At 47.2% G+C, this 12944-nt stretch overlaps 1 protein-coding gene across 1 annotated transcript in view; it reads left to right on the top strand.

Annotated features, from left to right (window-relative positions):
• Window positions 1-10646, top strand: part of LOC139386773 (voltage-dependent calcium channel beta subunit-associated regulatory protein-like) — a 20167-nt gene extending 9521 nt beyond the window's left edge. The window contains exons 3-9 of the mRNA XM_071132584.1: window positions 2556-2701; window positions 3106-3167; window positions 3422-3584; window positions 3801-3968; window positions 4853-4941; window positions 6022-6226; window positions 6443-10646. Coding sequence (XP_070988685.1) covers window positions 2556-2701; window positions 3106-3167; window positions 3422-3584; window positions 3801-3968; window positions 4853-4941; window positions 6022-6226; window positions 6443-8756 — 3147 coding nt within the window. The 3' untranslated portion in view covers window positions 8757-10646. The remainder of the gene's footprint in view (window positions 1-2555; window positions 2702-3105; window positions 3168-3421; window positions 3585-3800; window positions 3969-4852; window positions 4942-6021; window positions 6227-6442) is intronic.
• The last annotated feature ends 2298 nt before the right edge of the window (window positions 10647-12944 follow it).

Raw genomic sequence — 12944 nt, 5'->3', positions numbered from 1 at the left:
TACACTACAGTCACTCTGGCAGTGGAGATGTGTGTGTGTGTGTGTGTGTGTGTGATGTTTCCTGTAATGATAACTGAGACCCATCAGGTAATTGTGCTGCCTGTGAGGCTTTCCCTGAAGGAGCCGAGCTCATTCTGCCCCTGAACAAGGCAGTTAACCCCCAACAACAGATCCCGAGCGCCAATGAATCCGAATTAAGGTAGCCCCAAGCACCTATCTGATTCAGAAGGGTTGGGTCAAATGCAGAAGACACATTTCAGTTGTACAACTGACTAGGTACCCCCCTTTCCCTGTTACTACGCCATAACACACTGTACTCCATCCCCACCTCACTGTCTAGACCTACACACAGTCTTTACATGAGTCCCCCTCCTGCTGAACCTATATACTAATGGATGAACCCTGTGTGATATGTTATTCACTAATACACTTCTGTAGTCCAGTAACAGAAAGAGGATGAAGAGTAAAAATGAATATGCTGATGATCACTTATTTAAATGTGTTCACGCTTTCTAAGGTCAAACAATAGGCACACAATTATTTTTGTTTCATTAGCGAATCTAGCGATGCTTTGATCCGAGGCCTGGTTATGCTAGCAGCTAACCTGACGCCAGCTGTTTTCATTCTCAGAAGGGCATTCAATTGGAAACCATGGCCACCTCTCCCTCCCAGTCATTCCTCGTAGAATATTCTCTCAGTTGCTGGATTGTGTGTGTGATTGGAGTTAACAGGTTGACAATGTTTGATTGATGGGTGGTGTTCTGGAACTTTCCCCAGAAGCTAATTCTGAGGGTTCCATTCTCCTCTGTGGAAAATGTAGAGTTGCAGACTCAGATCATTCCCCTATCTCTACATTCTTTCTTTGTCTGTCTCTCACTCTTCTGTCTCACTCTCTCAATCTCGCTCTCTCATTCCATCCCCCTCTTCTCTCTCTCTCTCATTCTATCCCCCCCCTTCTCTCTCAGGGGTTCATTAGTTATTAACTCAGTATACAGTAATACTGTGTGGAACAGTAATACTGTGTGGAATTTCTAGGTTGACCTTGTTGTTCCCTCAGTCAAGGTTATGAATCACTGTAGACTCTTGTGATCTAGAGGGCTTCCCCATCCATAGTATGGAGTGTTCGGTCTTTCACTCAATCACCAATCTTAGCATGACTCATAGCACATTTGGTATCACAGCCAATCCCTTACTGTCCTCTCTGTCTTAATCATAGTGTAATTAGAGTAGAGGGGTGTGTTAAATGAAATTCAATATAGAACTGCTTTGTCATTGGCTGAACTGCTTTGTCATTGTTAATGGCCCTCCATTATCAGAATCAGTCCACAATACAACATCAGCAGAAAAGTCTGGTTCTCACTGCTTACCACAGTCTGACTGTCTCCTCATGATGATGCCGCCCTGTCGCCCCTCCTCTCTCCTCTTCTCTCTCTCTCCATCTCCCCCTCTCCCCCGTCTCTCCCCTCTCTCCCTCTCTCCTCCTTTCCTCCTCTCTCAATCTCCTCCTCTCCCCCGTCTCTCCCCCTCTCCCCCGTCTCTCCCCTCTCTCCCTCTCTCCTCCGTCTCTCCCCTCTCTCCCCCTCCTCTCTCCTCTTCTCTCTCAATCTCCTCCTCTCCCCCGTCTCTCCCCTCTCTCCCTCTCTCCTCCGTCTCTCCCCCTCTCTCCCTCTCTCCTCCTTTCCTCCTCTCTCCATCTCCTCCTCTCTCCGTCTCTCCCCCCTCTCCTCCTCTCCCCCTCTCTCCCTCTCTCCTCCTCTCCCCCTCTCCTCTACATCTTCCCTCTTTTTCTCCACCCATTTCCATTTTTAGCATGCAGAGTCCTCATTTTCCCCTCAGTCAGATGAGCAGGGAAATTGAATTAAAGGCCTCATTGACGTTTCGATTCTAATCCTGAGGATCACTTAGGGAAGACAGAGCACGTTAATCACATAGTACAGAGAAGAGCAGTTGTGCAACATTACTGTATGTGTGTATGTGTGGCTTACATCTTTCTGTATTAATAAATCCTTATTAAATATTACACTGCTGAGCTGACACAGTAATGGGACAAAAATATTTCTTCTGACTTCACAAGGAAAATGACATTTTTCCCAGCAGCACTAGTCATGTAGCTGAGATGTTGGCTCGGCACAGTAGAATCACACACGCATTCACACAAACATGGTGTGAAAACGTAATGCATTTCAAAAGAATACTGTACTGCAGGCTATCTATTCAATCATTGATTGACAATACAATACATTATGACACACAACCGTAATGCAAGGCAAGACCCTTTAATGGGACGCAAAGTATGAAATACAATAGATTTTCTATCATATTTCTGTCACCTATCCAGTCATTTCAGATCTGTGTACACTGAAAGTGTTAGCCACGAGGGTAAGCTGCTAGGCTAAATTAAACCTGAAGAGTCACACCCCATTTTTCTCCAGATAGAAGTTCCCTTAACCAAAGATCTATTTGGGAAACTTTTACAGACTGCCATTGGTTGAAAGCGGTTGTGTCTAGGGTAAGGTACTAGGCCTCTGACCCTTATGGTCCTTCCCTCTATACAGGAGGTGCCACTGTCGGTAGGACGGGTGGAGAACTATGTGATCCTGCTGGTCCTGCTGTGTGTGTTCGCTGGAGGTTCACTGATCCTTCTCTCCGTGCTGTTGCTGTTCTGTCACCGCTGCTCTGTGGGCAGCCGCCGTTACTCCAGGTACCACACACTTCTCACCTCTACAGTAACCCAACCTACAGCAGTATAGGTCATGTCCCTGGCTCTAACTCTGACTAACCCTAAGTGTATTCTGTATTAACAAAACTGTGGCACGTCGGCACAGAGAGATTAGGAGACACAGTGTTGAAGTGATTAGGATAGAAATGGATTACTGCTCAGAGTGAAATCAAAATGAGCATTAAATCTTTGATGCCTGGAGACAGTTCTATTTTTGACCACAAAGGGCAAAGAGACAGTACCAATAACACTCCCCTTCTCCCTCCTTTCTCCCTCTTTTCTCCCTCTTTTCTCCCTCTTTTCTCCCTCCTTTCTCCCTCCTTTCTCCCTCCTTTCTCCCTCTTTTCTCCCTCTTTTCTCCCTCTTTTTCTGTCCTCTGTATGCAGGGCCAGTGATGATCCAGAGAAGACTAATACCACCTATGTGGAGGATTCACAGCCCACACAAGGTAAGGAGGATGTACATTCTACTTCCATTTAGACACATAATGTTTTTATTAAAACCATAGAAACTGACACCTTCTCCTTACATTTTTTCTCTCCTCTTGTCTCGTCTCCTCTCCTTTCCTCTCCTCTCCTCTTCTCACATCACCTCTCCTCCCCCTCTCACATCACCTCTCCTCCCCCTCTCACATCACCTCTCCTCCCCTCCTCTCCTCTCACGTTGCCTACCCTCTCCTCTCCTCTCCTCCCCTCTCTCCAGACATCACTATAAGGCTAGATGAATCAGATGCTCTCTCACCGTCTAGCTGCCATGATGAAGAGACAGACAGGTTCATGTCCACCTGCTCTACTGGCCGCCGTGTCTCCTTCAATGAGTCAGCTCTTTACGAACAGGAGAGCAAGACTCAGGACAAAGGACGCAGGTACAGGACAATGTTATTTACAAAATGGCTGCTGTGTATCACTCAGGTTGTTGTTGCAACACAAGTACAGATTGGTGGTGGAAGTGGAGAGTCGTCTCCATACAATGTTAAGTCTTTTGAAGGAAGGGCTTCCTTGGAAAACAATCTCTTTATCTCAATGGAAACTTGGGACTGAATTCAATTTAGATACCATTTCCTTCCTCTCCTCCTACTCAGATACACCCTCACAGAAGGGGACTTCCATCATCTGAAGAAGGCCCGTCTGACCCACCTCCCCCTGGCCCCCCCTCCCTCTACCCTGAAGATACTCACCATCATGGAGTGTGAATCTACAGAGAGCAGCAGCCTCAACGTCAACGAACCGCACACTCCCAAACCCCCACTGTACCCCCTCTACCAGGTAAACATCCACATTTTACATTTAGCATGATTACTTTTCCATGGTAAAAAAACCCATAGCATTTATTGGTTAATGGCATTAGAACTCCAGGGAAGGTAGATAACAATCTAGCTGACTCAATTACTCAACCAGAGGTGGTTGGTAGGATGGTTGGAGGATCTATAGGAAGACTCATTGTAATGGCTAGAAGGGAATCGATAGAACAAAGTCAATATGTTTGATGTGTTTGATACGGTTCCATTGATTCCATTCCAACCATGACAATGAGCCCGTCCTCCTATAGCTCCTCCCACCAGGATCCTCTGTACTCAACCTACTATACAACCTTGCGATTGCTTTTCCCTGATCATCCTAACTGAACCTCGTGTGTTGTGTAGTCTTCTGAGAGGGCTGGGCCCGCCTGGTTGGGCCAGAGCTCTGGTAGTGCCCTCCCTGGAGACATCCACCACTACATCCTACTGGACTCCAGACTCAGCGACTGTCCACCAATCCTGTGCCCCCCAACCCCCCGCTCCAGAACCGTGAGTATTATACATTACTTTATACAAACACCACTACAGACTCTGATGAGGTATCACTCTCTATTTCGGAACCCTGCATGCCCCTTGGTGACAGGAGTTCAAGCCCCCACTTGGCTGTCCTTAAAACCCTTTCCTTGACCCTCTCTATATGTACATTATCTCTATATCTACGTTATCTACCAATCTCTACTTATACTCTATCTGCTTTGACAGGCGGAGGCCGTAGGGGACGGACCATGGGTTAGGACAGAAGGAGAGGGGGAGATTACAGGGACGAGAGGAGTGAGGGGAACGTCTCCGGCCCCCGTCCACCGGGGTTCCGTTCTGCACTTCTTTTGCAAACTGAGACGGCATGCCAGCTTGGAGGGGGCCGGGCCTTACTTCAGGAAGTGGAAGTTTGACAGCAGCCATCGTGCCGCCAGTCTAGACACCAAAGGTGAGAGGTCATGTTGCTAGGCTAGAGGCATATGTCTGGTTTTATTAAGTTAAACTTTTTGGACTAATGTGAAATTTAAAGGTAATTTCCAATTGAGCCAACATACGGTGCATTTGAAAAGTATTCAGACCCCTTGCCTTTTTCCACATTTTGTAACGTTACAGCCTTATTCTAAAATGTATTAAATTGTTTACCATAAAGGCCTGATTGGTGGAGTGCTGAGTGCAGAGATGGTTGCCTTCTGGAAGGTTCTCCCATCTCCACAGAGGAACTCTGGAGTTCTGTCAGAGTGACCATCAGGTTCTTGGTCACCTCCCTGACCAAAGGCTCTTCTCCCCCGACTGCTCAGTTTGGCCGGGCGGGAAGCTCTAGGATAAGTCTTGGTGGTTCCAAACTTCTTCCATTTAAGAATGATGGAGGCCACTGTGTTCTTGGGGACCTTCAATGCTGCAGAAATGTTTTGGACCCTTCCTCAGATTCGTGCCTCGACACAATCCTGTCTCAGAGCTCTACGGTCAATTCCTTCGACCTCATGGCTTGGTTTTTGCTGAGACATGCACTGTCAACTGTGGGACCTTATATAGACAGGTGTGTACCTATCCAAATCATGTCCAATCAATTGAATTTACCACAGGTGGACTCTGTCTTCAGTCAAGTTGTAGAAACATCTCAAGGATGATCAATGGAAACAGGATGCACATGAGCTCAATTTTGAGTGTCATAGCAAAGGGTTTGAATACTTATGGAAATAAAGTATTTCTTAACCTGTTTTTGCTTAGTCACTGTGGGGTATTGTGTGTAGATTGATGAGAAAAAATGTTTTATTTAATCGATTTTAGAATAAGGCTGTAACGTAACAAAATGTGGAAAAAGTCAAGGGGTCTGAATACTTTCTGAATGCAGTGTATGCAGCGTTTACCGTGAATGCCGTCTCCGAGAATGCGGAAACAATGTCAGTGGCACCATAACGCAGATTTTCTGCACTACTGATTGAATCGAGTCCTAAACTGCATTGGAATCGATATGAAGATAGAGGAGAGGAGAACACTGTGTGTGTGTGTGTGTGTGTGTTTCCCCCAGGCTCTCCTAAGAGTCCGTTCCAGAGACAGAGAGCAGCCAGTGATAACACAGACCCAACTGAAGAGGACTCACCCCCTTCTCCCCCTCTCCGCCGTGACATCATCCAGCCCCTCCCCTCCGCACACAGCCAGAGCAGCGGCCTCCAGCATCTCTCTGCAGGGTCGCTATCGCCCCCCACCTGCCCACCCTCACCCTGTCTCAGCAGGTACCATTCACATACTCTTACTTCTAACAAACAGTATTATACTCATATCGGTTATAGGGGTACCCATTGAATCTGAATAAATGATCAATTCCGTAACTTAACTACTTTTGATAAGTGCAGTGTGTTAAGAGAGATAAGAGACAGGTGGGTGAGAAATAAAACACGTGGGTGTTGTTTGATGGTGAATCTACCTGATGTCTCTCTGTCTCTCTGCAGGTTAGAGGTGGAGGCGGTGGTAGAGGCTGCCAGCAGCAGCAGGACAGAGAGAAACGCAACTCACCCACCACCAGAGCCCCCTGAGACCCAAGAGAGAGGGCAAGAGCCTGGGGAGGAAGCGACGGGAACAGGGACAGGGTTATGGAGAGAAGCTGGGGCAGTGACCAGAAAAGAAGCAAGAGAGGAGGTCAATGAATGGGTTGGGCCAGGAGAAGAGTCAGATGAAGATGAAGAGGAAGAGACAGATATTTTAGGGACAGAACAAAGGGTGGGTATGGGATCGGAGATAATGGAAGGTCTGTGTGCAGACGAAGCCCAAGAGGGAGGAGAAAGTTTCCAGGCAGAGCTAGGAGCTGAGGCAAGGATAAGGGCAAGGACTGTGGATGGGTTGGGGGCCACTACAAATACAGAAGCAGGGATGGGGTTAAGAGCCAAGACAGGGGTAGGGGCTGTTCTGGGAACAGAAAGAGAGGTAGAGACAGAAGACAGGTTTGAGTCAACGTTAGAGGTGGAGGCAATAACAGGGGCAGAATTAGAAATTGAGGCAGGGCTAGGGGCATCAGGGGTGAGGATAAAGTCAGATTCTGGATCAGGGTTAGAAGGGGTGCTAAGTGCTGGAGCAGGGCCAGGGTTATGGGAAGATCCAGGGCCTCGATCAAGGTCTGGGTCTGGGGTGTGTATCAGTCGACAGGAGAGCTCTGAGACCCAGCCCTCCCTGTACAGAGACATCTGGAGCCTTCGAGCTTCTCTGGAGCAGTATGCCTCCTCGGACCAGAGCAGCACGGACAGGGAGTCCATACGCAGCGACGCCGACAGCGTGTGTTCACTAGGAGGCGCTGCAGCTCGGTCCGGCTTTGCTGCCTGCCTCTCCCAGGACCTTGGCGACGAACTGGAGGAAGAATGGGAGTATGGGGACACGGGAAGGGAGGGAGGAGACAGAGGACAGAGGGAGACAGAGGGGGAATACAGGGACACTGGAAGAAAGATTGGTCACAGGGGGGTCCAAAGGAGAGATAGTGAGGGAGGAGGAGGAGAAGGGGGAACTGGGGTAGGAGGAGGAGGTGAAGGGGAGGTGTGCAGCCGGAAGCTCCTGCAGATGGACAGCGGGTACACGTCCATTGAGGCTCCGATAAGGGCCCCTGAGGAGCTGAGGCTGTTCGGGGCCCCTGTAGGCCCTCGAGGGAAGACGGCGTCGGAGAGAAGGCTGTTCTTCACCAGCTCTGGGAGGAAGGGCACCGTGTGTGAGAGCTTCGAGGCCAAGGTGTTCCAGGAGGAGTTGGAGGATGAGATGGGAAAGAGTACTGAGGTGGAAGAGAAACCTTTGAAGAGGTCCCCAAGGTCTACTAATGGAGGAAAGACGCTTATTCTCAAAGAACCGTCACAATCGGTATCGCCACTAAAATCACTACAACTGCAACAACCGCCGCTGCCCCAAACCCAACCCATTCCCTCGCCACGGCCCGTACGCCTCCGTCGGCGTGACTACAGCATAGACGAGAAGACGGACGCACTGTTCAACGAGTTCCTGCGTCACGATCCCCGCTTCGACCAGCAGGAGTCGCCACTGCGCTCCCGGCACCGCTCGCGCATCCACCTTCGCAAGCAGTGGCAGCGCCACAAGCAGTACAGCGACCCGGGGTCTGGTGCTGGGGGGCGCTACTCGCCCTCTCTGGAGAGGCAGAGTTTCAGACCCTTACGGAGGGGCGACAGTGCGGGATACCCTCTAGACACACGCTATCACAGCACGCTGTCTCGTATCGCCAGCGCAGCCGACGAGGAGACCAGTGAGGGGGCGACTAGCGAGGGAGCAACCAATGAGGGTGCGGCCTGTGAGGGTGCGGTGCATGAGAACACAGACGTTAAGGAGTCAACCAATCAGGGCACAGGGAATGAGACTGTAGCCAATCAGGACACAGCTGGTCTGTCATCTGACACACTGAGGGCTGAGGCCAGTGGGATGGACCCGAGGGTAGACAATTACAACAACAACAGTAGCCAAGCTTTGACTCTATCAGAGAGTTACTCCTCTGTCCCCACACAGAACCCTCCTGTGGCTCTCCCTAAGTCCCTGAAAGACTCCCACATCGATCCCCCTATTCTCCACATTGAAGACCCTGAATCACCAGGCTTAAATCCCCATCCTCAGCCCCAGGCTCAGGCTCCATCCCCTTGCCTGTCTGATAAGCTTTCTGTGACCCTGGAGGACAGGCTCTACACTGGGCTGTGGAGGACAGGGCAGGGTCAGGGAGGACCAGAGTATGTGGTTGGAGCCATCTCCCTCTCCTCTTCCCCTGAGCCCTCCAGCCCTGTGTAGCCGGCTGACTTTTCACGCCTCCAGTTAGGACCATGTCATCTCACTTCAGTTCATTCAATGGATGATTTTGTTCTATTTCTTCTATATAGCATTAAATAAACAAAAGACCTCCCCACATGTAAGTGACCCACCCTTTTCTCTGGCTTTGAACACTTCCTCATGACTTACATCTCTTCCTGTACAGGTATAGGCATATGCATTGCTTGCTGTTTGGGGTTTTAGGGTGGGTTTCTCTACTGCACTTTGTGACATTGGCTGATATAAAAAGGGCTTTATAAATACATTTGATTGATTGATAGTTTGTGCTATCTGGGGTCCTTGGGGTGTCCCAATCCTAAACCTAACCTTAACCTCTACCCTAACCAAAACCCTAACCCTTAACTAACCTTAACCGTTTTAAATTTCAACTTCAATTGGGTGATGTCAGAGTTGACACGTCCCAAGGATATCGTTTAGATGTTTAGACTAGGCTCTGATACAGGTTTCTTGACTGATACTTTACCCAATTCAAATGATATGACAATATGGCTATTGGCTGCGCTCTATTCTCCTCCAGTGTGATTCCCTACAGCCTTATGTTACCATGAAACTAGGTGCTGTGGCATCTTTTCTGGTAGACTATGAAAGATAGAAATCTGCGACCTTAGATTTTCATAGTTACCGGTATATTCTTGCTTTAGATAGATATTCATCTCGGTTAACCCAGAACTAAAACCTTGCGTAAATTGGTCAACATATTCGAGCAACACTAGTTGTCACGACGGGATATCTATGTCAGTAATCAAGTTTTCAAGATATATAACTTTCAAAATATAGAAATACAGCCGGTATGATGCATTTTGAAAGTTATATCTTAAAAAAGTTATATCTTGAAAACTTGATTACTGACATGCAAAATATATTTGGACTATATCAACAATGGAATGAAACAAATACCAAAATATCATTTTTGGGTGGAATTGTCCTTTAAGTACTGCCTTCGCCCCAATCCTGATGCTCCAAATAACCAGTGATGAAAACCCAAAGACCAGAACCATGCAGCCCACCACTTCGTGACAGATTATACGGTTCTACGAGAGATTAGATAGCTATCCTTGCTAGGAGATTAGATATCCAATTCCTAGCTAGATTGTTGCTAGCATTTAAACACGCCCCTATCCATATTGACGGGACGGCAGTGGCGAAGGTGGAAAACTTCCAGTTCCTCGGTATACACATCACTGACGATCTGGAATGGTCCACCCACACAGACAGTGTTGTGAAGAAGGCGCAACAGCACCTCTTCAACCTCAGGAGGCTGAAGAAATTTGGCTTGGCCCCTAAAATCCTCACAAACTTTTACAGATGCACAATTGAGGACATCCTGTCGGGCTGTATCACTGCCTGGTATGGCAACTGCTCCGCCCACAACCACAGGGCTCTCCAGAGGGTGGTGCGGTCTGCCCAACACATCAACCGGTGAAACTACCTGTCCTCCAGGACACCTACAGCACCAGATGTCACAGGAAGGCTAAAAAGATCATCAAGGACATCAACCACCCGAGCCACGGCCTGTTCACCCCGCTGTCACCCAGAAGGTGAGGTCAGTACAGGTGTATCCAAGCTGGGACCAAGAGACTGAAAAACAGCTTCTATCTCAAGGCCATCAGACTGTTAAATGACCATCACTAGCCGGCTTCCACCCAGTTAAGCAACCTTGCACCTTAGAGGCTGCTGCCCTATATACATAGACTTGAAATCACTGGCCACTTTAATAATGAAACACTAGTCACTTTAATAATGTTTACATACTGCTTTACTCATCTCATATGTATATACTGTATTCTATTCCACTGTATTTTAGTCAATACCACTCCAACATTGCTCAACCTAATATTTATATATTTCTTAATTCCAATCTTTTACTTTTAGATTTGTGTGTATTGTTAGATACTACTGCACTGTTGGAGCTAGGAACACAAGCATTTCGCTACACCCGCAATAACATCTGCTAAATATGTGTATGTGACCGATAACATTTGATTTGACTACCCTGCTCACATCCTTTTTTCTGCCATACTAGTGTAATTTACAGCATGATATGTGTGTAAACAATGTGAAAATGAATACTGTACAGTTTTACATAATAGGAAATGCACTTTGATGGGAAGATAATATGGTATGTTTGTCATTTTCCTCATTCCAAAACGTCTTGTCTTCAAATGTCCTTCTCATCCTGAGTATCATTCAGTATGGGTAATGTCATCCTGAGTATCATTCAGTATGGGTAATGTCATCCTGAGTATCATTGAGTATGGGTAATGTCATCCTGATTATCATTGAGTATGGGTAATGTCATCCTGATTATCATTGAGTATGGGTAATGTCATCCTGAGTATCATTGAGTATGGATAATGTCATCATGAGTATCATTGAGTATGGGTAATGTCATCCTGAGTATCATTGAGTATTTGCAATGTCATCCTGATTATCATTGAGTATGGGTAATGTCATCCTGATTATCATTGAGTATGGGTAATGTCATCCTGATTATCATTGAGTATGGGTAATGGGTGTCTGTCCATAGAGTTGACCTGATTCTAGTCTGGTAGTTTGCTCCATTTATGCATTCAAAACAAATGAGCACCCAGATTACTTGAGTAACACATGATGACAAGATTTGATTCATATTCTCTATTTTTTATATATATATATATATATATCATTGTTATTTATCTATTTGCTCATTGTATGTGCTCTCCTGTATTGCATCTTCAATGGCATCATATTAAAGTAAAAAAAAAACAGTTCATGAAACAACCCCTAGAAAATGGGCATATTTTGTGTAAAGTTCTACCATATCTAGAAAACAAATGGTTGTCTATGCTCTTCCTCTTTTGTCCTCCCTCTCCAATTTCCCAGACCCCTATCAGCACTAGCAACCAGAAGTTATAACTACAACTCATTCCAATTCCATGACTTCGACCTTCCATCCTCTCATGTTGTGTCTGTAAATTGATTATAGTAGGGGAATCCATTTCCCCCTGGAGGCTTGAGCTGAGGGAACAGGGACATGTCGCAGGCAGCTAGCTGTATGCTGGATGAAGGGCACTTACCATAAGCCTGACTGACACAATACTCTAAGTCTACGTTTACACAGGCCAATCAAATCAGCTCTGAAAAAGATCTCATGTGAAAAGGTCTGATGAGGGGAGGGAAAGAGGACAGACAGAGCGATAGAGGGTGAGGGGAGAGAAAGAGGACAGATAGAGGGTGAGGGGAGAGAAAGAGGACAGAGAGAGCGATAGAGGGTGAGGGGAGAGAAAGAGGACAGACAGAGCGATAGAGGGTGAGGGGAGAGAAAGAGGACAGACAGAGCGATAGAGGGTGAGGGGAGAGAAAGAGGACAGACAGAGCGATAGAGGGTGAGGGGAGAGAAAGAGGACAGGGAAAGAGGAGAAAGAGAGAGCAGGGGACTGGGAGGGGGAGACCTGGGGGATGTAGCTCCCATAGGACTATGAAATCAGAGTTGCAATTAGGATCATTGACTAACTGATCAAAACGTTAAATGCTTCCAGTACAGTGGTTTGACCCTGCATACGCTGAGTGACTTCTCAGCACCCAATAACCCCTAACCCCACTGGAAGGGCTATTTAATGACCCCTAACCCCACTGGAAGGGCTATTTAATGACCCCTAACCCCACTGGAAGGGCTATTTAATGACCCCTAACCCCACTGGAAGGGCTATTTAATGACCCCTAATCCCACTGGAAGGGCTATTTAATGACCCCTAACCCCACTGGAAGGGATATTTAATGACCCCTAATACCACTGGAAGGGATATTTAATGACCCCTAACCCCACTGGAAGGGATATTTAATGACCCCTAACCCCACTGGAAGGGATATTTAATGACCCCTAACCCCATTGGAAGGGCTATTTAATGACCCCTAATACCACTGGATGGGCTATTTAATGACCCCTAACCCCACTTGAAGGGCTATTTAATGACCTCTAACCCCACTGGAAGGGATATTTAATGACCCCTAACCCCACTGGAAGGGATATTTAATGACCCCTAACCCCACTGGAAGGGATATTTAATGACCCCTAACCCCACTGGAAGGGATATTTAATGACCCCTAACCCCACTGGAATGGATATTTAATGACCCCTAACCCCACTGGAAGGGCTATTTAATGACCCCT

This window comes from Oncorhynchus clarkii, chromosome 28 (genome assembly GCF_045791955.1).
Source record: "Oncorhynchus clarkii lewisi isolate Uvic-CL-2024 chromosome 28, UVic_Ocla_1.0, whole genome shotgun sequence".
Lineage (NCBI taxonomy): Eukaryota > Metazoa > Chordata > Actinopteri > Salmoniformes > Salmonidae > Oncorhynchus > Oncorhynchus clarkii.
Note: the sequence above shows the minus strand (reverse complement) of the source record. Positions and strands in the feature narration are given on the sequence as shown.